The sequence below is a fragment of the Lynx canadensis genome, chromosome B1 (genome assembly GCF_007474595.2).
Source record: "Lynx canadensis isolate LIC74 chromosome B1, mLynCan4.pri.v2, whole genome shotgun sequence".
Taxonomy (NCBI): domain Eukaryota; kingdom Metazoa; phylum Chordata; class Mammalia; order Carnivora; family Felidae; genus Lynx; species Lynx canadensis.
In genome coordinates this window covers 35,358,036-35,385,444 of record NC_044306.2, presented here as the reverse complement: position 1 = coordinate 35,385,444, position 27,409 = coordinate 35,358,036, and the positions used below count along the sequence as shown (strand labels likewise).

Here is a 27,409-nt window from a genome sequence, read left to right as displayed (position 1 = left end):
TAATCCTATCAGAGCAGGACCCCTACCCTCATGACTTCATTTAACCTTAATTATCTTTGTAGAGGCCCTGTCTCTAAATGCAGTGACAGTGGAGGTCAGGCTTCAACGTATGAATTTAGGGATGGCAAGATTCAGTCCATAGCTTCCTGCCCTATGGTTTCCCAAAATGCATGTCGTTATCACATGCAAAACACATTCATCCCATCCCAGTACGCACCCCATCCCCTAAACTTTTAACCCATTCCAGTGTTAACTCCCAGTCCAAAGTCTCATCTGGATATCATCTAAATCAAGTTTGATTCATCCTGAGGTAATTGTCCTCTCCAGCTGTGAACCTGTAAAGAAGAAACAGTTTTCCCTCCCAGATTGGGGTGTGAGTCCCAGCCCTGACATCTCTGAGTCACCTTTGGGGTTATTCTTTCCTCGCCTTAAAGGATAAAGCAGACTGAATAGCTGTATTGTCCTGTCTTCTAGAGTTCCAGAAGTCCAAAAGCCTTCCTTTCTTTCATCCAGGCTCTGTTCCTTTTGGTTCAAACTGGCAGTGTCTCTGCTGGTTATAATCCCATCTTTACTCCCAGTTTCTGCTGAGATAGCTGATTAACTCCATAGTTAATCTTAGATAATCTCCTAATGGACTGGATTGTCTAGCCACACCCTTGGTGTTGTCTCCAGAGCAAGATTTCCCATTTTTGCAATATGGGTAGGCTGAGAACTTTCCAAATCATCAAGTTCTAGTTCCTTTTTGCTTAATCTTTCATTCAATTAAAAAAAATTTTTTTTAATGTATATTTACTCTTGAGAAAGAGAGAGAGAGAGAGAGAATGAGCAGGGAAGGGGCAAAGCAAGAGAGGGACACAGAATGCAAAGCAAGCTCCAGGCTCTGAGCTGTCAGCGCAGAGACCTACTTGGGGCTTGAATTCACAAGCAGTATTATGACCTGAACTGAAATCAGACACCCAAGTGACTGAGCCACCCAGGTGCCCCAATCTTTCCTTCAATTTCTCTTTCTCCTCTCACATTTTACTAGAAGCAGGAAGAAGCCAGGTCTCACTTTCAACATTTTGCTTAGAAATCTCCTTAGCTAAATATCCAAGTTCATTGCTTATGAGTTCCACCTTCTACAAAACACTAGAGCACAATTCAGCCCAGTTCTTTGCCACTTTATAACAAGGATTACCTTTCCTCCAGTTTCCAATAACATGGTCCTCATTTCAGTCCCAGATCTCACCAGAAGCACCATTAACATCCGTGCTTCTACCAACACTTTCTTCAGGGCAATCTAGGCTTTTTCTAGCATGCACCTCAAAACTCTTCCCGTCTATACTAACCACCCAGTTCCAAAAACACTTACAAACTTTTATGTATTTGTTACAACAGCACCCCACTTCATGGTTCCAAAATCTGTTATTAGTCAGGGCTCTCCAGAAAAACAGAGCCATTAGGGTACATATACGGTGCTGTTTCAGTCTGAGAGCTGACAGGCTCAAGACCCAGAAACAGTCAATGTTTTAGTCTGAGTCCGAAGGCAGGAAAAAGCGGATATCCCAGTTCAAAAGCAGTGAGGTAGGAGGAATTCTTTTTTTCCAGAAAGGGTCAGACTTCTTGTCCTAATTAGGCCTTCTCCTGATTGGATGAGGCGCACTTACACTAGAGAGGGCAGTCTGATTTATTCAGTCTCTCAGTTCCAATGTTAATCCCATCCAAAGCACAAAATGTTTGACCAAATCTTTAGGCACCCCAGAGATGGCCTAGTCAAACTGATTAATAAAATTAAGCATCACAGGTATTATCTGTCTTATTTATTATAAGCATTCTGGTGGGTGTGAAGTGATATCTCATTGTGGTTTTAGTTCGCAGTTCCCTAGTGACTAATGACATTGAGCATATTTTGCATGTGCTTACTAGCCATTTGTATATCATCTTTGGTGAAAGATCAGTTGAAATCACTTGTCCCCTGATTTTTTATTGGATTGTTTTGTCTTCTTATTGAGCCGTGTGTGTGTGTGTGTGTGTGTGTGTGTGTGTGTGTGTGTTTATATGTGTTTTAGATTTAAATTGCAAATAACAAAAGAACTGTTCACTCATTTTATTGACCCTAAATGTGTTTTGTATGTATCTATTTTTCTTGTGAGTTCATATTTACTGACACTTTTTAATGGGACATTTGAGGCCAGGTTGAAGCTATATTTCTCCTGGGAGGATCTGTATTTACTTATACCTGAAACCCAGAGGTACTACAGACATAGGTCTACTTCCAAGTAAATCCTCCCTGTAGTTTCTAGGCCCAACAGGCAATGTAATTTTCTGCCCTTGACCATGCTGTGGCTGTGGTGACTATATTTTCTGAACAAAAATACTCTGGAAATGTGGTCAGAATGGAAGTAGTTATGAGGACAAAAGGCCAGAGTATTTGAAGTCATGATTGCCTGGGAAAATCAGATTGCAGGTAGTTATAGGGTCATCTTCATCCTGAGTTTTAGAGCCTGGCAGGGCTAAGTAGATGGAATTTGGTTTTATGAAAATATCGTTGATAATTTAATTTTAAATACTTAAGACAGTATGATGTATGCGTGCTATTTTTAATTGATATCCTACATATGGTTAATTAACAAGTGAAGTACCCTGATGGGGAGTATAAACTCCAGGAAAGGTTGATTAGCTTTTTTTTTTAAAAAAAAATTTTTTTTTTCAACGTTTATTTATTTTTGGGACAGAGAGAAACAGAGCATGAACGGGGGAGGGGCAGAGAGAGAGGGAGACACAGAATCGGAAACAGGCTCCAGGCTCTGAGCCATCAGCCCAGAGCCTGACGTGGGGCTCGAACTCACGGACCGCGAGATCGTGACCTGGCTGAAGTCGGACGCTTAACCGACTGCGCCACCCAGGCGCCCCAAGGTTGATTAGCTTTTGAAAGATTCTAAGCAGATGTCCACACTTTAGAGAGCTTCAACCATCTTTATGTCCACTCAACACTGAGACTATATGGATTTTTCTTTGGTGAAATAAGTAGTATTCATAATGTATGGATTGGCTAGAAACACTGTACAGAGGCCACCTACTCTTGCATGACAAGGAACCCTAAATATACCCTTTGTAATACATATTACCATTACCCTTAGTAATGGTGCTCTTGGTTTAGGTTCCCAAACTGACAGCTTCAGAACATTACCTGAGAATTGTTGTTGTGAAGATCTGCTGAATCCTGCCCCTAAAATATTGTTTCCTGGGTATGGAATAAATCTTCCATGCGAAGTTTGATGAAAGTACCCAGAAGGACAGGTAGTTGGGACTTTACCAAGGTTACAAAACAGTTTTTATTACTGTTTTTGAGTGCACTTGCTACTAAATGTTTGCATGGGCAACAAAATTCTGCCTACTATATATGTTATTAGAACATAACATTTTAACATTGCAAGGCAGGAAGGTAGTAGGGTAGAAGAACTTACAACGTTACAACGTTAAACAAATAATATCTACAAACAGTAAAGGGGTATCTTGCAGATAGATCCCTGCTTTGTAAATCCTCCTGCTCCAATAATTTTCAAACTCTATTCTGATTTGAGAAAAAGAGGAGATTCCTTGAATGTGTGGATTAAAACAAGGTATGAAATATCTGAGGTTTGGAAAAGCCTTCTCTAGTGCTATTTCATGCAGAGTATTTGCATGTCTCAGCAGCATCAGCCAAGGTTTCTTGAAGCTTAAACCCATCCACCTTGGAAAAGCTGGGTTTAGGTAAGGGTGTAGTTATTTGCCAAAATATTTGGAGTGGGGGAGAAATCTTTACTTTTTTGGGTGAAAATATTCTGTAATTGCAAAATTAACCACCAATACTTTTATATACTTTGGAGAAAGCTTTTCTTGGCTAACAGATTCAAACATCCATAAATAAGGGGCGCCTGGGTGGCGCAGTCGGTTAAGCGTCCGACTTCAGCCAGGTCACGATCTCGCGGTCCGTGAGTTCGAGCCCCGCGTCAGGCTCTGGGCTGATGGCTCAGAGCCTGGAGGCTGTTTCCGATTCTGTGTCTCCCTCTCTCTCTGCCCCTCCCCCGTTCAACCTCTGTCTCTCTCTGTCCCAAAAATAAATAAACGTTGAAAAAAAAATTAAAAAAAAAAAAAAACAAACATCCATAAATAATAATAGTAAGCAACATTTATTGCAGGCAATCTTGTGGTAAGTAAGTCATTTATATACATCATCCCATTAATGATGTATTTCCATACAACCCTGTGAATGGATGTTTTTGTTCCTATCTTATATATAAAGAAAGCGAGGCACAGAGATCACGTAATCAGGTGACCTTGAGTTTGAATGTAAACTCAAGTTTACCCTTTATTCACCACCTATATTCCTATATCCTCTAACTGAGAAGGATGGGACAAGTCACTTACATTATGGACAAATTTTTTTAACGGGAGTTGCCCACAGAACGGAGTCTAGAACTTAGAAAAAACACACTTAATTAGGTTTACCCCTAACTTCCGGACCCCCATTTCTAGCTCTTCTTTGGGGATGAACCTTCTGTACAACGAAGCTGCTAGAAAGGGAGAGGTTCTTTTCTGAGACGAGCCAATGAGATGGCTGCATCATGTGAGTGGCACGTCGTTTAGCCAATGGGTTCAGCACTTGAGGCCTCGCGAGAAGACCAGAAATTGGTCTGGAGCATGTGGGCCTTTCGGCGTGTCGGGGGCGTTGAGCACCGGGTTCTCCTGAAGGCCAGCAGAGCGGGGCGACGGCTGGAGATTGGTGAGTGGACGGGACGCAGGTTTGGAAGGCCAGGGAGGCGCAGCTGCTCCCGAGGCAGGCCAGGTGGGCTTTCGCTCAAGCTCCAGGTGGCGAGTGGGGGCGGGGAGGGTTCCTTTCGGCCCACTGCGGACTCTCCGCCCTTCACCCCCCAACCCCAGGCGGGAGGGGCTGTGGGTCCCCGGTGTGGCCGGGGCCTGGGCCGGGGCCAGGGCGGGGGCGGGAAGTCGTTATTTGAGGCTGGGTGTGTAGGAGGAACGCAGGACTGGAAAAGGTGGGAAGCTTGTGGCCAGAGGAGAGCGTGAAAGTTACTTAGACGGAAACGGGGAGTGGGAACCCCGACAGAGCTATTGGTTTTGGGAATAGGACTTTGTTCTGGGGTGGGAGAGTAGGGTTCGCCTTCACAGGCCTCCCTTCTGGTTAGGCCCCAAGTCATAGTTCCCCAGCCCAGAGCTCCCACCTGGAGAGGTCGGGAAGGTAGGCCTGACCTGGGGCCCGTCCCTATCGCGCCTTCTAAGCGCCTTCTAACCAACCGGCTCTCTGCTCACTAATCAAAGGAGAAAAGTCCATACTAAGGGAGGGCATACTGTAGGAGGAGCCTGAATCCCTAGAAGTGATGATGGAGATGAGGGAAGGGCTGAGAAAGAGGAGGATTCCAGAAATCCTGTAATTGGTAGGTATTATAGCGCCTCTCAGTGTGTGCTGGTTAGACAACTGATTCTTTGGGTGCTGTTGGGAAGATGTGAGCAAGGAGGCCAGGGCAACTGAAAAGGAGTTTAAACAATTAAAGGGGAGTACTCTTGTAGCCTTTAAGGAAGGGAGGAATATCCTGCCATTTTAGTTTTACATTTATAGTTAAAAATTAAAAGTTTGTTTTTTGTTTTGTGGTTTTTGTTTTTTCCCAGATCCTGAACTATAACCATCTGTAGTATTGACTTAGGAATTCTGTCAGTCTTTTCTGTATGTGGATGGCCTGATTTTTTGTAGCTAATACTTAAGGCAAGTTTGCAAAAGTTAAGAGGTTTCCTTGTCAGTTAAGGGATCAGGGGTGGGTCAGGGCAATGAAGGAAGCTCTTTAAAGAAGGAGTCCTGACTTCTATAGATTATAAAGTGATTTTGAAGAGGCTTGATGGTCCTGAGATTTGAGGAGCCAGGAAGAGTCTTATCCCTGGTTACCTGGGTGAGAAAAGAGTGTTAAATGTCACCCGTGAGACTCAACAGGTATTGCAAGCTCAAAGCAGAAGAGTCTGCATCCTAGAGACTTCAGTTCTGGTAGAGTTTGAAAGAAGAGTTTTTTTTTTTTTTTAATATTTTTTCAACGTTTTTAATTTATTTTTGGGACAGAGAGAGACAGAGCATGAACGGGGGAGGGGCAGAGAGAGAGGGAGACACAGAATCGGAAACAGGCTCCAGGCTCCGAGCCATCAGCCCAGAGCCTGACGCGGGGCTCGAATTCACGGACCGCGAGATCGTGACCTGGCTGAAGTCGGACGCTTAACCGACTGCGCCACCCAGGCGCCCCTGAAAGAAGAGTTTTATAGAGAAGAATTGGATAAAGATTCAGAGAAGCAACTACGGAGATCAAGGGGGAGATGGAATAGTTTATGTGAAAGTAGACTGGGAAAAAAATTACGAGTCTAGTAGAGAAAAGAGAGGCCCAAAACAAAGCAAAACCCATAACTGTTTACTGACAGAATAATTTTGTGGTATGATTATGTTAACTGTGAATTTGTTCATAAACCAAAATCCTGTCCATACATAAAAAGTGCTTCCTTGTGCAATAGGTAGTTAACGCGCAGGACTGGGTTCTCTGAGAAGCTGTTTGGGTAGAAAATACAAGTACCTTTGAGGAGAGCTTGGCTTTTAAGGGCTTGCTGATGGAGAATATTCAAAATATTCTGGGCTAAATAGAGCTTTTGAAGTGAACATGATATAGGAAGGAGGCTGGTTGTATTACTGGTCTGACCTAAAGAAACTATATTTCCGGGGCATCTGGGTGGCTCCGTCAGTTGAGAGTTTGATTCTTGATTTCAGCTCTGGTCATGATCCCAGCATCGTGGGATTGAGCTGCATTGGGCTCCTCACTGAGCGTGGAGCCTGCTTAAAATTCTCCCTCTTTCCTCCCCCACCCCTAGCTTTTGTGTGCATGCGCTCTCTCTCTAAAACAAAAAAACCCAACTATGTTTTTAATGCTTTGTGAATCTGTCTTGAAGGAGAAGGAAAACAATTGGGAATCTTTAATCTTTATAAAATGAAATGTTGGCAGGTAATTTATCAGAATAGGATCGACACCAGTGTCCTCTGCAGCCGTTGAATGGATCCTGTCCAACCACCCTTCAGGGGCTCTTCTGTGAACCCATCTCAGTGTGTACGGATGCCTGGCTCTTGGCTACAAGCTCCTAAACCTTTGGACTCAGCGCTGGGCAGGGCAGGATCTACAGGCAGAGGCCATGTATTTGGGAAGCCAGGGGAACCAAGCCCACGGAGTGGGCCAGCACAAAGGGTAAGACCACGTCTGGATGCAGATGTAGCAGCATACAGCTTATCATCAGAGGAAATAAGAGATTTCAAAGTGCTTAGAAAACTGAAGCCCTGTATGAAAAAAAAAATGGTTGGGGTTTTTTGGTTGGTTGGTTGGGTTGGGTTGGTTTTTCTTTAACAAGTAATTGCATGCCGGGCATCTGTTTCAAATCCTAAAGTTGCAAGAGTTTAGAAAAAGTGCCTCATAAAGAATGCTAAATAGAGTTGGGTAAATGCTTTAGTTCCCTAGCATCTATACATATAAATGCATATACACAAATGACAAGTTTAAAGATAATAGCTTGTTCTTTTCTAAGTGTTTAGATTTTCATGCTGGGTTGGGCTCTGTGATATTAGCAGACAGTCCTGCTTCTGAGGTAATAATTGTTAAGAAAGTTTTTCCAGAAGGCTCCTTGCCCAAATCTTAAATAAAAAGATCTTCAGCCATTGCTTTTAATGTGTGTACTCTTGCATGTATATGCATTCTTAATCTCTTAATTATATAGTAATTTTAAGAGTGGTATTTGTAATTTAAAAATCTCAAAGAATAAGGAGTTAGCACATATAGGAAGAAGCTGATAAACAGTTATGACAATTTTAAGAGTTGACAGTGTCAAATGTAATATTCTGTAGGAAGAAAAATTGATGACGTTATGTTGTGTTTTTACTCAGATGACTTGCTTGAGTCTATACGTGGCAGCTCTAACAGGTATAACAGCAGTAAACTTTCAAAGCTGCCACAAGAAAACAGCAAGTTTTGTTAGAGGTTGTTAAAAAAAACCCACAAACTTCAGATACTTTTAAATGATCCAGTTTTTCTGAAAATATATTAACTAGTATATGTGTTTTCTCTTATCTTGGGTGTATAGGAAATAAACTAGAAGAATTGCACTCTGTTACTCTATACATCAAATCATGGGCTATAGCTGTATATATGCTTGACAGTCTAATATGACATAGTTATAAATGTCATATATAGTCACATGTAGTTATAAGTGTTTATTAAAAGTGTTTATTGGGATGCCTGGGTGGCTCAGTCCCTTAAGCATCTGACTCGTGATTTTGGCTCAAGTCATGATCTCAGAGTCATTGGATCAAGCCCTGAATTGGCCTCCATACTGAGCATGGAGTCTGCTTGGGATTCTCTCTCCCACTCCCATCCCTCCCCTCCCCCCGCCATGCGTGTTCACTCTCCTGCAAAATAAATAAATAAATGTTTTCTTTTTTAAAGGGTTTTTTAAATATACCTATAATTTTTTTATAAAGCATTTTTTCCTTTATGGTTGTAACATGTATAGAATTCAAAGATGATTTTTATTACATCTTCTTAAACACTTCACTATGTGCATTACAGAATGTGCATCACTTCCAGTCATTGAAATAACACTGTTACTTCATTTTAGAAATGAAATACATTCTGCATCTTAGAATAACTTTTGAAATATATCTTAGAATAACTTACTGTTTTCATAGGAATGTGTGGATTTGGTCTCCATGTTCCGAGGACTGGGCCTTAAAACAGTGTCTCGGACCCCTCTGAAACGGGAAATGCCTCCATTAGGTATGTGAAAAACTAATTTGAAAAAAAATGTGGTGGTATGTATGTATGGTTGCTTTGTTCTTAAATTCGTACAGTTTATCTTCAGGAAAATAATTGTACTTTAAAACATCTTCAGCTCACAGTTATAGTTGGGTTTTGGCCCTTCCATTCAGGTAGAGGCATTTTAGGTCGAGGCTTGTCTACCAGTATGGTATGCAAGGACAAAGAAGAACCCCATCCCACTTTTCCGGATCCTTCAGTGCTGGCAGCTGGGGATAACAAGATGGCAGAGGCCTGTGTTGGTTGGAATAGGTAGGTAAAGTTGCCTTCTCAGGTAAGTGTCAAATTCAGATGAAATAGCTCTGTAAATCCAGAAAGAAACTCTGAAAAGGGTTGTATTATCTTATAAACAATGCAGGGTTTTATATTAAAGAATGGATATTTTGCAAGAATAATTAGGAGCCACTGATGTAATCAGTCATTAGAAAAGGGTAAAAAGTAGTTCTCCACTGAGCAGTTTACAACTCCATTTGCTCTGTTAAGTTAACCTGATTGTGTGGTTCTTTAACCTGGCTGATTCTAACTTCCACCTCAGTTCTGTCATGAAAGTTGGCCCTGAGAGTCAGTATTAATAGAAATTAGCGAAATGAGTCATGTAGGTGTATTGGATCTGGAGAGAATCCCAAGGTTGGGTCCCTGTTGCTGACTCCTCCAGGAAAAGAATGTAGACTTGGAGAAATCATTTAGATGGGTTGTAGACGGTCAAGAAAATCCTGATTTGTTCTCTTTTCAATGTTTCAGAATGCTTGGAAGAGGGAATTCGGATATGTCTTTATTCCCTTTGGGAAGAGCAGCTGGTGGTATAGGCAGAGGAGTATACAAGGCTCCTGCTACTCTCAGCTTGACTTCTCGGGATCCTGCCCAGCTGTCATCACCACCACCTCTGCCCCCATCCTCACCACACTCTCTGGATCACCCTCTACTTGGGACTGTAGAACACAAGGGAAAGTAAGTCCGGAGCACTGCCTTCTCTGCTTGGCATTGGTGTGGGGAGAGGCCTTCTCATAATATTGTAAACACTGTTTTCTGTTGTATCTAAGCTCCTTTGTGGGTGGTAGCTACTGGAGGGTTGTTTGTTGTGTTTCTTCTTTTTTTTTTTTGCCAGTGGGGGGAATGACAAGAGGTGGGACAATTCCTGATGAAGTAAAATGGGTTGATGGTATAGATAGCATGTACCAGAGAGTGATTCAAGTGATTTTTCATTCTCTTCTCAATTCAGACACAGCAGTTCTTTGTCACATTGAAGATAAGGAAGTCATCTAAGAAAGATATTGCAGCAGTTTATCTTAGTGGAACTAATTTTTGTGTTCTTAGTTATCTGGCCTAGATTATTCCATTTATATTACTGGAGCAAAGAAGGTGAACTTGCCTCTCTAATTAGAGATTGCTAAGAATTTAGCTTCTAGCCTTCAAAGCTTGCTTTTGTGTGTCTTGTGTAAGCTAAGTGTAAAATATTACTTCCCTCAATGTTTTTTTATTTCTTTTTATTTATTTTCTTGTGGTATGGGTTTGCAGTTTTGTTTTGGATATATATGCATGCTTTTGTTTATTTTTCAGAGAGCTTTTTGTGAAGCAAGGATCAAAAGGTACACCTCAATCTTTGGGATTGAATCTTATCAAAATACAGTGTCATAATGAAGCAGTCTATCAATATCATGTGACTTTCAGGTATTCACAGCTTTTTTCTCTGTATTCACTTCTTAGCATTAATGAAATAGTTTTCCTGGAAAAACTGAATATTTTTCTGTGTGTTTCATAACGAACTTCTGCCTACAATAATGCACAAACTTTGGTCTTTGCATTAAATTTAAGGTTAACGTTACTTATATTTAGCTATGTTACCATTTCAGATTTTATTATTTTTGTTTTACCATTTTATGCGCCTGTAAGGTGGATTTTCTGTGAAGTTAATGAAGCTTAAGTGCAGGGCCTTTTACTTGCATAGACCCCTTCCATAATCTTTTAACTTATTTTGTATCTATTATTTTGTATTCCTTGTCTTAAGGAGAGACCCCTCTCCCCCAGTGGCGTGAGACCCACATCTCACAAAACGCAGATCCTCCTTGCAATAAGTCTCCTACCATGATGGCTCTTCAGTGACAATCTACGACAAAATCTGAGAGTGAGGGGTGCCTGGGTGGCTCAGTCACTTGAGTGTCCGACTTTGGCTCAGGTTATAATCTCACTGTTCGTGGGTTTAAGTTCCATATGGGGCTTGCTGCTGTCAGCGCAGAGCCCGCTTCAGATCCTCTGTCCCCTTTCTCTCTGCCCCTCCCCCACTTACACTCTCTCAAAAATGAATAGACATTTAAAAAAATCTAAGAATGAGAAAATCAGAGAGAATAACTTTAATATTATGTCAGTAACTTCAGGGTTTCTCATTCTTAAAAATTAAGAATTCATTTTAGTTTGTGTTCTCTTTTAAAATCTCAGGAAACTTATTAGCTGGAGGTTATTGCTGGAATTGTGAAAATGAGTGTTTTGGAGTATCTTTGGGGAGAAAATAGGAAAATGGAAGACTGAATTTTTGAAGCACAGCTGCTAATTGGTACAAGAGGAATACGTAGAGTGTAAGAGAGAAGAAAGGAACAGTTAGGAGGAAATACCCTGAAGATAGATTATAAAGACCAAAGGAAGGGCTCCTTTGAAATTTTTTTTTTTTAACGTTTATTTATTTTTGAGACAGAGAGAGACAGAGCATGAATGGGGGAGGGTCAGAGAGAGGGAGACACAGAATCCGAAGCAGGCTCCAGGCTCTGAGCTATCAGCACAGAGCCTGACGCGGGGCTCGAACTCACGGACCTCGAGATCATGACCCGAGCTGAAGTCGGCCGCTTAACTGACTGAGCCACCCAGGCGCCCCAAGGAAGGGCTCCTTTGAATGAGAAGGAGGTGGTTGACTTTGGCCACAGTAAAAAAAGTTAACTGAATTTACTTTCAAGAGCACCCTTGTTGATTTCCTAGTAGCTTTGTTAGAGTTATGGAGAAAAAACTAGACTAAAAGAACCAAGGAGGGGCACCTGGATGGCTCAGTTGGTTAAGCATCCGACTTCAGCTCAGGTCATGATCTCACAGTTTGTGAGTTCAAGCCCCCAGTCGGGCTCTTTGCTTTTAGCACAGAGCCTGCTTCAAATCTTCTGTCCTTCTCTCTCTGCCCTTCCCCAACTTGTTCTCTTTCTCTCTCTAAACAAACTAAATAAAACTTAAAAAAAAAAAAAAAAAAGAACCAAGGAGAGCATAGGCCATGAGAAACAGCCACTAAACTGGCCATTTATTTAAAAAGTATGTAAGAGGAATGAGAAATGGAATGATAATTAAAGAGAGTACCAGGATGATTGCTTTAAAGCTGAGCACGTTACAGATGAAGAGAAGGAACTAAAAAAAGAGGATAAAGTTGAACCCCTGAGAAGGGAGGGTAGTGGGAATGTCCCTGCTCTGGAATGTAAGGGAAAGGAATGAGCATTAACAAGAGGAAAGAACCCTTTCTGTGGAAATGGATTGACAAATGTTCATGATGCAGAAAGGAGTATGAGTCCTCACAGGTCTCTGCATTGACTGACAGTGAAAAAGACATGGATTTTATAAATTTTAAGATTGTAGATCTGGACCTTTGAAGCTGCAATATGAAGAGGATGCCAGGCCATGAAGAGGATACTCAGAAGATGTATTATAGTGGAGTGGTCATCCTGTGGCTTCCTTGTATTATGTGAAGGGAGTCCAGAAAGACAATTTTAAGTGTTGTGTTCAGGACATAGTGCCTTTCATGTATATGAATTTTTTTTAGAGAAGCTTTTTGAAATGTGATGTTAGCATGTGCGTGTTTAGTTTTGGGGACAGCTATGTTCGATTACCACTTGACGTTTTTATTTTTATTTAAAAAATTTGTTTTAACATTTCTTTCTTTTTTTTTTCTTGAATTTTTTTTTTTTGGGGGGGGACAGAGAGAGACAGAGCATGAACGGGGGAGGGGCAGAGAGAGAGGGAAACACAGAATCAGAAACAGGCTCCAGGCTCTGAGCCATCAGCCCAGAGCCTGACGCGGGGCTCGAACTCACGGACTGCGAGATCGTGACCTGGCTGAAGTCGGACGCTCAGCCGACTGCGCCACCCAGGCACCCCTGAAATTTTTTCTTAATGTTTACTTTCTTTTTGAGAGAGACAGAGACAGAATACGAGTGGGTTAGGGGCAGAGAGAGAGGGAGACACAGAATCCAAAGCAGGCTCCAGGCTCCGAGCTGTCAGCACAGCACAGAGCCCGACGCACGGCTCAAACTCATGAGCTGTGAGATCATGACCTGAGCCGAAGTCGGTCCCTCAACCTACTGAGCCACCCAGGCGCCCCTTAACATTTATTTCTTTTTGAGAGACAGAGAAAGAGCACAAGCAGCAGAAGGGCAGAGAGAGAGGGAGACACAGAATCTGAAGAAGGCTCCAGGCACCGAGCTGTCAGCACAGAGCCCAGTGCAGGTCTTGAACTCACGAACTGTGAGATCATGACCTGAGCCGAAGTTGGACGTTTAACTGACTGAGCCACCCAGGAGCCCCCAATTTTTTAATCTTTCATCATGTACTTGAACATACTTCACCCTTTTAAGCCTTAGATTTGTTTAAATTTTGTAGTTAGAGAAGAGATGGTGTGTTACTGAGATGAAATGGGACAGTCATTGTACCAAAGTAGCTACTGGAGCTTTTCAAAGCTGTAAGATTTGTGACAATGAATCAATAGTGTAGAAATTGCCACAAGTGAAAAAAAAGAGTAAAATTTTTTTATTATTTATTATTTATTTTTGTTAATTTTGGAGTGCAAGTGGGGGAGAGGGGCAGAAAGAGAGAGAGAATCCCAGGCAGGTTTCACGCTCAGTGCGGAGCCAGACTTGGGGCTGGATCCCATGACCCCAGGTTCATGACCTGAGCGGAAATCATGAGTCACATGCTCAACTGACTGAGCCACCCAGGCACCCCATAAAATCATGTTTTTAAAAAGTTCTTTTTAAAGTGTGTATCTCTGCAGGTTCTAGAGCAGGGATTGGCAAACTATGACTGGCCTGCAGGGCAAATCTGGCCCACCATCTATTTTATAATAAAGTTTTACTGGAACATAACCAGGCTCATTGGTGTACATACCATTTGTGGTGTTTAGGTACGTGTTGGTCAAGTTGAGTAGCTATACCAGAGACCATGTGGCCTGTAAAACCTAAAATATTTGCTATCAGGTCCTTTAATGAAAAAGTTTTCTGTCTGTCTTTTCTAAAATCTGGAAGAACATATGCTGACATGCTAAGGCAGTTGTCTTTGGGTAGTGGGTTTTTTTTCTGTGGGCAGGTATTCTTGGGTTGAAGTTCCTTTTGTAGTCAGGTAAACTGTATTTGAATTTTTCATACGACCACTAGATGGAGCAGTAGTTACAACTGACTGGTTCTTAACAAACCTATTTAGTAAAGGTTGCCATTTGAGCAAATTGAAGTAAAATCCTTTTTGTTTTCTAGCCCCAATGTGGAGTGCAAAAGCATGAGGTTTGGCATGCTGAAGGACCATCAAGCTGTCACCGGCAACGTTACTGCTTTTGATGGATCCATTCTCTATCTGCCTATTAAACTTCAGAAACAAGTGAGACCAAATAGGAAATGTATTTTGGAATGAAACCTAAGAGAGTTCTGGTGTTTTGAGTGGTAGGAAGTCATAGACATCCTGACGTTTGAGTTGTTCTTTCCTATTCTTAGAGGGAAGACAGACTTCTCCATAACAACGAAATGTCAAACTAAGCCACTTTTTCATCTGAGTTCTCCAAGAAGTCCCTTCTTAAATAAGAGGAGTGGTTTGAAGCCTGTGAACTCAGTGATAGGAAATGGTTTAAGATTTCAGATGGAAAGGGATCTATTGCTAGTCAGTTCTCCATTACATTTCTCTTACCAAATCCTTTCTTAAATCCTTGTTGTCATGCTATGATTTTGTTCAGTGTGGACAGCAAGGTGAGGGGAAAGTGGAAAATATAGTTAAGATATTTTAGTGTTTTCTAGAACACATTTGATGAGATTAGGGCTTGGTAGTTTTGTCTTTTTTTTTTTTTGTTTTTACTTGCATATATTTATTTGTTAGGTCCTTGAGTTAAAAAGTCAAAGGAAAACTGATGATGCAGAGATCAGCATTAAGATTCAATTGACAAAGATCCTGGAGCCCTGTTCTGACTTGTGCATTCCCTTCTACAATGTTGTTTTCCGTCGGTGAGAAAACAGCTTATTTTCTTTAATCACAGTCTTGTGTTTGTAACAGTGCTCTTCAAGAAGCTTGGATGGTATTATATACCACAGTTTCTATAGAGATGAGTTTGGAAACATTTAATAAATAAATGGATGGTATTGAGGCTAACTTATTCAAAAATTATGTCAAGTGATTAGCCAGATTTGGGTATAATGAAGGTCAGTAGCAGGATGGGTTCCTTGGAATCATTCAGGAACTTTAAAAGTAGATGTTTATATTGCGTAATTTAATGGTGTTACTGACGGGGCTATTCAAAGTGGTAGTGCACAAAAATTTTTGCTGGAAGAATTTTTTCTAGGTCCCTTGAATTTTTGGATACAGACAGTTCATATGTTTTTAACTTTTTATAAGATCCAAATTTTCATAAAACTTATTCCTGCACCACCTCTTTTTATAAATTTTTTTTTTTTCAACGTTTATTTATTTTTGGGACAGAGAGAGACAGAGCATGAACGGGGGAGGGGCAGAGAGAGAGGGAGACACAGAATCGGAAACAGGCTCCAGGCTCCGAGCCATCAGCCCAGAGCCTGACGCGGGGCTCGAACTCACGGACCGCGAGATCGTGACCTGGCTGAAGTCGGACGCTTAACCGACTGCGCCACCCAGGCGCCCCAAACCACCTCTTTTTAAATGAAACACAGAACCTGATTTCTAACTAATAAGCTGAACTACCAGGACAAACATAACTTCCTATGCCAGAGTGATCTTTACAAACAGAAATTGACTCTCTTGCATTCTTTTTAGTTAATTGTGAAAAATAATGTAAATGGAACTTGGGAAATCAACTCAGTTTTTGGTTGCCTAGTAACTAAGACAAGCTGTTGTCAGTTGTATGTACTCCAGGATAAATGCTTTGATAATTTTTCTTTTTCGTTTGGCAAGGGTGTTCTCAGCATAAAAGCTGTATTGTGCAAAGGACACCAACATTTTTGGCATTTCAGGCTTTAAAAGGAAAATATAACTAAGAGTAATAGAGCTTAATTTTTTTTCATTCTTCTCTAGAAGACCCATTTTTGCTCTTTATTTCAGGGTAATGAAACTTCTAGATATGAAGCTTGTAGGGAGAAACTTTTATGACCCTACAAGTGCTATGGTTCTACAGCAGCACAGGTCAGTGGTGTTTTTCTCTTCCTTACTTTTGAATGTTCTGGAAAGAAATTTTTCATTGTGATTACCATATTTAGTACAGAAATCTCAACAGTATTTTATGATTGTGAATACAATTTATCAGTTAAATCTGTTCCACAATTTAGTTTTTTTAGTAAGTTCACAATGATGTTGATTTAATTTGATTTGTGGTGCTTTTTCCATTGTTATTAGGGAGGCGGGTGGTATTTACTCACTTGTTTCAAATGGGGCAGGGAAGTATCCGTGGCCCTTTTAGAACCCTAAGATAAAACTCACCTGTCTCTTCAGGTTGCAGATCTGGCCAGGCTATGCAGCTAGTATCCGAAGAACAGATGGAGGTCTTTTTCTGCTAGCTGATGTCTCCCATAAGGTCATTCGGAATGATTCAGTGCTGGATGTCATGTGAGTGAATGGTGGGATCAACTTTTAACAAGCTAACAATTTTCTGAAAAGTTTAATAATAGCTGGTAATAAATACAGATTGGCCATTGTTCTCTTTGGGTTTTAAATTGTAGAACTGATTAAGGGTACTGAATATATGTGCTCTATTGATAAGTCTTGCTGAGGTAGGTATTACTTGCTGTACTTTGAGGAGGAATTGTATTTAATGCTCTGGTTAAGAAGGCTTGGTTTAAAACATTCACACCCTGAGGTACCTGGGTGGCTCAGTCGGTTAAGCGTTAAGCATGTGACTTTGGCTCAGCTCGTGATCTCATGGCTCACGAGTTCAAGCTCTGCTTCCAGCTCTGTGCTGAAAGCTCAGAGCCTGGAGCCTGCTTTGTATTCTGTATCGCTTGCTCTCTCTGCCCATTCCCCACTCGTGTGTGCATGCGCGCTCTCTTTCTCTCCCTCTCTCTCAAAAATAAATAAACGTTAAGAAAAAGTTAAAAAAAAAAACACACTGACACCCTGGATTTTGTTTAAATGTGCTACTATAGTGAATCATTTACTATAGTGAATATAGATGTGTACAATTTGTAATGGCTTCACGAAATCTCATCTTATAGATTAAATCTGCGTTCATCGCGGAGTCTTTAAGGCTATGTACTTAGAAGTGGAATCACTTAATGAAAGGGCTGAACATTATAGAAACTTGATAAATATTTCTATAATAAAAATGTACGTTGACAAATTACCCTCTAGAAGACGTTAGTTCATTTTTTTCACCATCTGTGTACAACTACTGGGTGTTATCAGGCTTATAAATCTTTGCTTATCTGATAAATTGATTGATTCATTCAATATGCATTTGAACTCCAATTACATACCAGAGCCTTGAGATGTATCAGTTAACATAACAAAGATCCCTCTTCTCATGGAGTTTACATTGTAGTCAGGTAAGTGAATTGTATAGCGTACTGGAAGTGTTGAGAGCTTTGGAAGGAAGAAAAAGAACACAGGGTAGGAGAGATGGGAGTACCAGGGGTGGGATGGGGTTGGTTGGAGAGCTGTAATTTTAAATAGAGTGGTCAGGTTTGTTTGTGCCAATACTTGCAGGAGATGAGGGATTTAGCCAGGTGAATATATGGTCGAAAGGACTTGTCAGAGAGACAGCTAGGATAAAGGCCTTTAAAAGACAGAAATATGCCTGGCTCATTCAGGGAGTGGCAGGAAACCCAGGGTGGCTAGAGCAGAGCAAGTAAAAGAGTGGTGGGAGGAAGGGGAAGATGGAGGAAATGACAGTATAGGAAGGCTACTGTAAGGATTTTATCTTTTACTTTGAGTGAAGTGCAGGACTTGTGGCTGGAGTGACATGATATGGCTTGAGTTGTAAAATGATCCCTCCCATTGCTGCGCGGAGGAGAGACTTTTAAAAGGGTAGGGATAGAAGTGGGGTGACCAATCAGGAGTCTCAGTGGCGACATGAAGATGGCAGCAGTGGAGGTGGTGAGAAGTGGTTGACTCCTGGTTTCGTGTGTGTGTGTGTGTGTGTGTGTGTGTGTGTGTGTGTGTGTTAAAACTTAAGTTTATTTATTTTTGAGAGCAAGAGTGTGAGTGGGGGAGAGGCGGGGAGGGGGAGGGAGGGGGGAGAGAGAGAGAGAGAGAGACAGAGAGAGAGAGAGGGAGGGAGAGAATTCCAAACAGACTCCACACTGCCAGTAGAGAGCCCGATGCAGGGCTTGAACCCATGAACTGGGAGATCATGACTGGAGCCAAAGTCGGAAGCTTAACCAGCTGAGCCACCCAGGTGCACCCTGGATATATTTTGAAAGTAGTGCTCAGTCAGTTTCTTTTCTACTCTTTCACCATTAAGTATGTTATCTGTGAGTTTTTTTTTTTTTCCTTCAGTGTTCATTTATTCTGAGAGAGGGAGGGAGAGAGTGAGCAGGGGAGGGGCAGAGAGAGAGAGAGGGAGACACAGAATCCAAAGCCGGCTCCAGGCTCCGAGCTGATGCGGGGCTCGAACCTGTAAACTGTGAGATCACGACCTGAGCCGAAGTTGGACTCTTAACCGACTGGGTGCAGGCACCCCTCTGTGAGCTTTTTTAGAAGCCCTTTTTCAGATTGAGGAAGTTCCATTTTATTCCTAGTTTATGAAGTGTTTTTATCATGAAAGGCTCTTGGGTTTTGTCAATTGCTTTTTCTATTGAGATGATCATTTAAAAAAAAATTTTTTTTAATGTTTATTTTTGACACAGAGAGAGAGAGAGACAGAGCATGAGCAGGGGAGGGGACAGAGAGAGAGGGAGACACAGAATCAGAAGCAGGCTCCAGGCTCTGTGCTGTCAGCACAGAGCCCGATGCGGGGCTCGAACTCACCGCAAGATCATGACCTGAGCCAAAGTCAGACGCTTAACCGACTGAGCCACCCAGGCACCCCAAGATGATCGTTTTTTAAAAAACATCCTGCTTTTAGGGCGCCTGGGTGGCTCAGTCGGTTAAATGTCCAACTCTAGATTTCGGCTTAGGTCATGACCTCACAGTTCGTGGGTTCAAGTCCCACGTCAGGCTCTGTGTTGACAGTGCAGAACCTGCTTGGACTTCTCTCTCTCTCTCTTTCTCTCTCTCCCCCTCCCCCTCCTTCCTTTCCCCTTTCTCTGCCTCTCCCCTGCTTGCTCTCTTGCTCAGAATAAATAAATTTTATTTAAAAAATCCTTTTTTAATTGATCTTTGGATATTAAATCAACCTTGCATTCATGGGATACATCTTACTTGCTCATGGTGTATGATTTTTTCTATATGTTGCTAGATTTGGTTTGCTTGTATTTCGTTGAGGATTTTTGCTGTGTTCCTAAACAATGTCTGTATCTTTCTTGTGAGGCCTTTGTCTGATTTTGATATCTCGGTAATACCGGCCTTATAGGAAGAGTTGGGAAGTATTCCCTTCCTCTGTTTTTTGATAGAGTTTGTGAAGGATTAGAATTCATTTTCTTTTGAATGCTTGGTAGAAAGTCAACAGAGAAGCCATCTGGGCTTTGGTTTTTCTTTGTGTGCAGTTTTTAAATTACTAATTCAATTTCTGTATATGTTAGATATTTATCAGATTTTCTGTTTATTTTTGGGTCAGTTTTGGTAATTGGTGTCTTTCTAGGAGTTTGTTCATTTTATTTAGGTGATCTAATTTGTTACCATATTGCTGTTCAAAGTGTTCCCTTACAATTCTTTTTATTTCTATGAGCCAGTTGTGATGTCCCCTCTTGAATTCCAGGTTTTAGAAATCCAAGTCTCCTTTTTTCACAGGTAGTCTACCTAAAAGTTTGTCAGTGTTGTTGATCTTTTCAGAAAACCAGTATTTGGTTTTGTTGATTTTCTTTATTTTCTGTTCTCTATTTCATTAATTCCCACTCTTATTTCCTTCCTTTTGCATACGTAAGGTGTAGTTTGCTCTTCTCTTTCCAGTGTCTTGAGGTGGAAGGTTAGTTTATTTGGGATATTTTTTCTTTTTAATATAGGCTTTTACAGCTATAAATTTCCCTCTAAGTAATGCTTTAGCTGTATCCCGTACATTTTGGTATGTTGTGTCTTCATTTATATCTAGTTCAAAATATTTTCTAATTTCGTTTATGATTTCTTGTTTGATCCATTGATTATTTAGGGGAGTGTGTTGTTTAATTTCCATATATATGTGAGTTTTCTGAATTTCTTCTGTTTTTGATTTCTAATTTCATTCTATTGTGGCCAGACAACAGAATTGTATTTCTATCCTTTTATATTTATTGAAGTTTGTTCTGTGATCTAGCATATGATATACATTGGAGAATGTTCTGTGTGCGCTTTCGACATTGTAATTTTAACTCAAAATTTTTTTTACATTTATCAAGGAAAGTGCCAGAATCAGAACAACTATGGTATACCTTTATATTGGAAGGAGAAATTCTTCCAGGCAGAGTTTGAGACCTTTGACATAGGCAAACTTAATGACAAACAAGAAAGAGAAGCACTAAAGTTGTCTAAGGATGTGTGTTTGTGAACCGTATTTCAGGTTCCAAGCACAGATAGAAAGGGCCATGAGATCAGTGATCCAACTATCATTGACCCTGGAATTTGAACTAAATAAACACAGTGAGCTTCTTTCACAAATTGCCAAGACAAGAAGTGCCTTCCTAACTAACGTTTGACCACTTGCTTTTTTACAAATTGGTTGCTGGATTAATGGACCTTCAAGTATGATGTCTCTGAAGTGGATTAGCTTAGTTTGGAGGCTTTATCTGGTTTATGCCTCCATGTATTCTCTATAGAACACCCTCATACATTTAACAGAGACAAGGAAATCTAGGGCAAAACAAAAACATATGAAAGAAGACTTTATGCATCTAGACAAATAACAGCAAAAGCAAAGTAAGCAAATGGAGAATAATCAAGTTAATGGCAAAAATAATTTTCAAAACAAAGACTTGGGTCCAAACAATTACTTTTTTTTTCTTTTTTAATTTGCATCCAAGTTAGTTAGCATATAGTGCAATAATGATTTCAGGGGTAGAATCCAGTGATTCGTCTCCTACGTAAAATACTCATTGCTCATCCCAGCAAGTGTCCTCCTTAATACCCCTTGTCCATTTAGCCCATCTCCCCCCGCCCCAATCCTCCCCCCAACAACCCTCAGTTTGTTCTCTGTATTTAAGAGTCTCTTATGTTTTGTCCCCTTCTGTGTTTTTTTTTAAATATTTATTTTTGAGAGAATGCGAGCGGGGGAGGGGCAGAGAGAGAGGGAGAGACAGAATCCAAAGCAGGCTCCAGGTTCTGAGCTGTGTGTCAGCACAGAGCCTGACGCGGGGCTCCAACACACAGACTGCAAGATCATTACCTGACCTGAAGTCTGACGCTTAACCAACTGAGCCACCCAGGCACCCCCCTTCCTATTTTTATATTATTTTTGCTTCCTTTCCTTTATGTTCATTATTTTAAATTCCACATGAGTTAAGTCATATGATATTTGTCTTTCTCTGACTAATTTCGCTTAGCATAATACATTCCAGTTCCCTCCACATTATTGGCAAATGGCAAGACTTCATTCTTTTTGATTGCTGAATAGTACTCCATTGTGTGTATGTGCGTGTGTGTGTGTGTGTGTGTGTGTGTGTGTGTGTGTGTATCACAGTCTTTTTTACCCATTCATTAGTTGATAGACATTTGGGCTTTTTCCATACTTTGACTATTGTCAATAGCGCTGCTATAAACAGTGTACATGCCCCTTCAAAACAGCACACTTGTATCCTTTGGAGAAATACCTAGTAGTGCAATTGCTGGTCATAGGGTAGTTCTATTTTTAATCTTTTGAGGAACCTCCATACTGTTTTCCAGAGTGGCTGTAACAGTTTGCATTCCCACTAGAGTGCAAAAGGGTTCCTCTTTCTCCACATCTTTGCCAACATCTGTTGTCGCCCGAGTTGTTAATTTTAGCCATTCTGACTGGTGTGAGGTGGTATCTCATTGTGGTTTTGATTTGCATTTCCCTGATAATGAGTGATGTTGAGCATTTTTTCATGTGTCAGTTGGCCATCTGGATGTCTTCTTTGGAAAAGTGTCTTTCATGTCTTTTGCCCATTTCTTCACAGGATTACTTGTTTTTTGGGTGTTGAGTTTGATAAATTCTTTTTAGAGGATACTAACCTTTTATCCTATATGTCATTTGCAAATATCTTCTCCCATTCCATCAGTTGCCTTTTAGTTTTGCTGATTGTTTCCTTTGCAGTGAGAAAGCTTTTTATTTTGATGCAGTCCCAGTAGTTCATTTTTGCTTTTGTTTCCCTTGCCTCCAGAGACATGTTGAGTAAGGAGTTGCTGTGGCCTAGGTCAAAGAGGTTTTGTCTGCTTTCTTCTCTAGGATTTTGATGGCTTCCTGTCTTATAGTTAGGTCTTTCCTACATTTTGAGTTTTGTGTGTGTGTATGGTGCAAGAAAGTGGTCGAGGTTCATTCTTTTGCATGTCGCTATCCAGTTTTCCCAGCACAATTTGGTGAAGAGGCTGTCTTTATTCCAGTGGATATTCTTTCTTGCTTTGTCAAGGATTAGTTGGCCATATATTTATGGGTCCATTTCTGGGTTCTTTATTCTTTTCCATTGGTCTACGTGTCTGTTTTTGTACCAGTACCATACTATCTTGATGATTATAACTTTGTAATATAGGTTAAAGTCCGGAATTGTGATGCCTCCAGGCTTGGTTTTCTTTTTCAGGATTATTTTGGCTATTCAGGGGCTTTTCTGATTCCATACAAATTTAAGGATTGTTTGTTCTAGTTCTGTGAAGAATGCTGGCATTATTTTGATAGGGATTGCCAAACAATGACTTCTAACCTGAAAGGTCATTAGGCAACCAAAGCCTAATGAAACTAGTCAGAGCTCAGCTTGTTGTTGGGATTGACTCACTGCAGCAGATCTGGTGGACAAATAGAGTTAAGCACAAAAGGCCCAGTGAGTGCATCTGTTGGTCTGAAACTCCTGGAGTGTTGCTGAGGAAGAGCTTCCATAGTTACCTTGGTGAAACCTTCAGAATTGCCAAAGAATGATGAGACTTCTGTTTTATCTGAAATAAAGAAAAGGCTGAGTTCCTGCTTATTGCAGTAAAAAGAGACTGCTGACCTTACATAGAGTATTGGAGAGGTATGGAGTTCAGGACGGCAGTCTTGCAGAGGGGCAAGCAGTAGAAAGTGGTTGCTCAGGCAGTCTATTGTTGATTGATTAGTACTCTGTGGGATGCTTATTGGATTAAGGCGTTCCTCAATGTATAGAAACAAGGGGTTGACATTGGTTAGATAGCTTGCAAGAGGTGACTTGATACAGATGTATTAAAACTGGATCTTATGGGGGTGCCTGGGTAGCTCAGTCGGTGGAGCATCTGTCTGACTTAAGCTCAGGTCGTGATCTCACGGTTCATGTTCGTGCTGATAGTGCAGAGCCTGCTTGGGATTCTCTCTCTCTCTGCCCCTCCCCTACTTACCCCCCCCCCTCAAAAATAAATAAACATTTAAAAAAGTGTTTTTAGGGGCACCTGGGTGACTCAATATGTTAAGCATCTGACTTCTGCTCAGGTCACGATCTCAGGGTTCTTGAGTTCAAGCCCCACGTCAGGCTCTGCTTTGACAGTGTGGAGCCTGCTTGGGATTTTCTTTTTCTCCCTCTCTCTCTCCCCCTCTGCCTCCCTCTCTCTCTCTCTCTCTCTCTCTCTCTCTCTCTATCCCAAAATAAATAAAACTTAAAAAAATTTTTTTTAAACTGGATTTTATGGCTACTGGTTACTGTGGCTACAAAATTATCTTTTCCAAAGTTTGTGATGATTTCTTTTTTAATTTCCAGGAGGATGTGAATGTTTGTTATCATCTACTTTTATTACTTAATTTCTTACACATTAACATTAACTTAATAAGAATTTATTTTGTAAATGATTAGCAAGTGTTCTTATCCATTTTTTTTTTAATTTTTTTTTTTTTACGTTTATTCATTTCTGAGAGGCAGAGTACGAGCAGGGAAGGGGGAGAGAGAGAGGGAGACACAGAATCCGAAGCAGGGTCCAGGCTCTGAGCTGTCAGCACAGAGCCTGATGCGGGGCTCGAACTCACGAACTACGATACCATGACCTGAGCCGAAGTCGGATGCTCAACCGACTGAGCCACCCAGGCGCCCCTCTTATCCATTTTTTAATGATATATTTCCCCTCACTAACTTGAAATGCCACTAATGATCACTGGACACTCAATCCTAATGTATATTCCAGTCTCATTTGGATCTTACTATATTCTGTTTTTTCTTTTTTCAGATTTAGTAGGGCACAGTGGACACGATCAACCTTATACATTTAAAGTACACAATTTGATGAGTTTTACTATACTTATATACCTATGAAACATCGCAGTGAAGATCATGAACATACCCATTTCCCACTCAAAATTTACTCATGTCTGTTTCAGACCTCTCTCTACCCACTATGGGCAGCAAGCACTGATCTGGTTTCTGCCACTAGAGATCAGTTTGCATTTTCTAGAATTTTCTAGAAATTGTAAGTAGAATTATATGGCATAGACTCATTTTTTGTTTTTTTGTTATTTGGTCTGCTTTCTTTTTAGCATGATTTTTTTTTAATTTTAATTTTTTATTTTAATCTCAGTAGAGAAGTCAGAGTAAAATAGTACAGTTAAAAATCATTGATTTTTATCTACTTTTCAATGTTGAATATTGGAGTAACAAGATATAGGTCTATATTCTTTATCTCCTGCCTTCCTCAGTCCATTTTTAGCTTTTTCTTGATTGGGCCTCCCTCTTCCACATCTTCCACCTACCTTTTTTTTTTTTTTTTTTTTTTAATTTTTTTTTTTTTTCAACGTTTATTTATTTTTGGGACAGAGAGAGACAGAGCATGAACGGGGGAGGGGCAGAGAGAGAGGGAGACACAGAATCGGAAACCAGGCTCCAGGCTCTGAGCCATCAGCCCAGAGCCCGACGCGGGGCTCGAACTCACGGACCGCGAGATCGTGACCTGGCTGAAGTCAGACGCTTAACCGACTTCGCCACCCAGGCGCCCCCCACCTACCTTTTCTAATGCAAAAGACAATGATTAGGGGAATGGGCTTTGGTGAGAGAATATTAAAAACTGTCATGGAAGATTTTGAAAATAAATTACAGCTTAAAAAGTGTTTGAATATAGATTGTATACTAGTGGTTACTTTTGACTTCCACAGCTACATATATATAGCGAACTGTGTTTGTAGCCATCTCTCCTCTGTATTTAACCTAGCAGACAGAATAAGGCCACACACACACACACACACACACACACACACACACACACTGCATCCGGCATGTATCAAGCACTAATGGCAATGATGGAGATGATATTTGCAAGCAGTTAACACAGTTCTATTATCTGTGCTAGGCACTGTTCTCAATGCTTCATTTATATAAAGTCATTGTGTTCTCTCAACAACACTATGAGTTAGGTTCTTTCACTGACCCACTTTCACATGAGGAAACCAAGGCACAAAGAGCAGTAACTCGCTCAAAAATTTCATAGGCTAGTAAGTGTAAGACGCAAGATTTGAACCCAGGCATTTTGGCTCTGGGTCTGTCTCAATGTTGAACTGCTTCAGGTGTCTGATTTTCATCACTTACTATAGTCTTTCTTAGGGAGAGTTCTGCAGGACACTAATTATCCAGAGTGGTAATGAACTGAATGTTCATTCTGTGAGGTAAAAAGGAAAAAGGTGGGAGGAATCTGGTTAAATACATTGGAGGTAAATCAAGCTAAGTATGTTTCTTTAGTAGCCTGATATGCTAATGTATGCAGTGAATCTCTAAGCAGGGCTTATAATATGCAGAATGGACTCAACTTTTTTGATTGTACAACCTTTTCCACACTTCTCACAACTTCTCAAGGGACCAGTGTTTCTGAAGAATATACCCTGGGTGACACTGACCCACAGAACAAAGTCCAAGCTCCGATCCTTGACTTACAAGGACATTCACATCTGGTCCCTGCCTATCTTCAGCCTGTGCTTACCATCTTCTGTCCCTGTTCCACCTCCTTGTCCTCCCCATCCCCAGATCCCTGCTTGTCCCCTGCATACTGCTGCCTCTGCCTGGAGTGTCACTCATTCCTCTGCCCCCTGGCATTTCTGCTTGGCAGATTGCTTCTTCAAGTATCAGCTGCCTCTGTAAACTTTCCTGGACTCCCTGGGCATATTCACACATGCTTCCTGTGAGTTACCTGTGTTGGGCTTGTTCACGGCATTGTTTAGAGGTTACCTTGAGGGTACATTTGCCTATGGTGAGTCTGCTTATCTGCATCTTCAGCATCTTCACCAGTGCTGTATAATGATAGGTATTTGTAATCCTTTCCATTAGCTCAAAAGGGCAAATATAGTTGAAAGAATGTTTTGTTGTTCCACTGTAGACTATCCTAATAATGATGATACAAAATAATTATTTTGTTTGATTTGTTTGAATAAATACCCTTTTTGAAGGCAAACTATGAATTTTACTAATTTGTAGTTGCTGTTTTTGACTTTTACCTTTTCACTATTTTTTATTGATTTTGATTTTTTTGGTAATGTTAAAGAAAAGAGATGAGAGTCCTATCTCTTTAAAGAGACAACTGGAGCCTTCTGGTGCTATATAGCTGTGATCATATCCCTGAGGTACTTACTTGCATCCCCTATCCTTTTCATTGTGCTCTGCATGTACAAATATGATGAACAGTCTTTTGTCTCTTTCCAAAGGCATGCCATGTATCAGCAGAACAAAGAAAACTTCCAGGATGAGTGCACTAAGCTTCTGGTTGGCAATATTGTTATAACCCGATACAACAATCGTACCTATCGCATTGATGATGTGGATTGGAATAAGACACCAAAAGATAGCTTCACAATGTCTGATGGGAAGGAGATCACATTCTTGGAATACTACAGGTGGAAAGAAGAGACTGACTGGGCTTGTGCCTTTGGGAGGGTGTGGAATGTAATCTACCATTCTATTGCAGGATATTGAGTTCCATAGTAGCAAACAGCAGGACACTTTTAAAATAATTGGATTGGTAATACACCTAAGGTTGAATGAGTTTGTTTGTGGGATTTGATTTGAATATGCTACCCTTACAATTTCATTTCTTTTAGTGCATTTGGAAGTTACTTTATAAATTAAAGCCAGGGCTTTGAATTATATTTCTTTTGCTGGTTTAGAAGTCTGGTTGGAGAGATGAAATTCGAGTCATTAATCATTTGACTATCATTTTGC

At 40.8% G+C, this 27,409-nt stretch overlaps 1 protein-coding gene across 2 annotated transcripts in view; it reads left to right on the top strand.

Moving 5' to 3' along the window:
• Window positions 1–7,054: 7,054 nt before the first annotated feature.
• PIWIL2 (piwi like RNA-mediated gene silencing 2) overlaps window positions 7,055–27,409 on the top strand; it is a 74,670-nt gene continuing 54,315 nt past the window's right edge. For both annotated transcript variants that reach the window (XM_032592846.1, XM_030312424.1), the window contains exons 1-10: window positions 7,055–7,244; window positions 8,735–8,822; window positions 8,975–9,113; window positions 9,603–9,809; window positions 10,419–10,529; window positions 14,348–14,468; window positions 14,958–15,082; window positions 16,149–16,229; window positions 16,536–16,649; window positions 26,896–27,084. In XM_032592846.1, the coding sequence (XP_032448737.1) occupies window positions 7,056–7,244; window positions 8,735–8,822; window positions 8,975–9,113; window positions 9,603–9,809; window positions 10,419–10,529; window positions 14,348–14,468; window positions 14,958–15,082; window positions 16,149–16,229; window positions 16,536–16,649; window positions 26,896–27,084 (1,364 nt within the window). In that variant the 5' untranslated portion in view covers window position 7,055. The remainder of the gene's footprint in view (window positions 7,245–8,734; window positions 8,823–8,974; window positions 9,114–9,602; window positions 9,810–10,418; window positions 10,530–14,347; window positions 14,469–14,957; window positions 15,083–16,148; window positions 16,230–16,535; window positions 16,650–26,895; window positions 27,085–27,409) is intronic.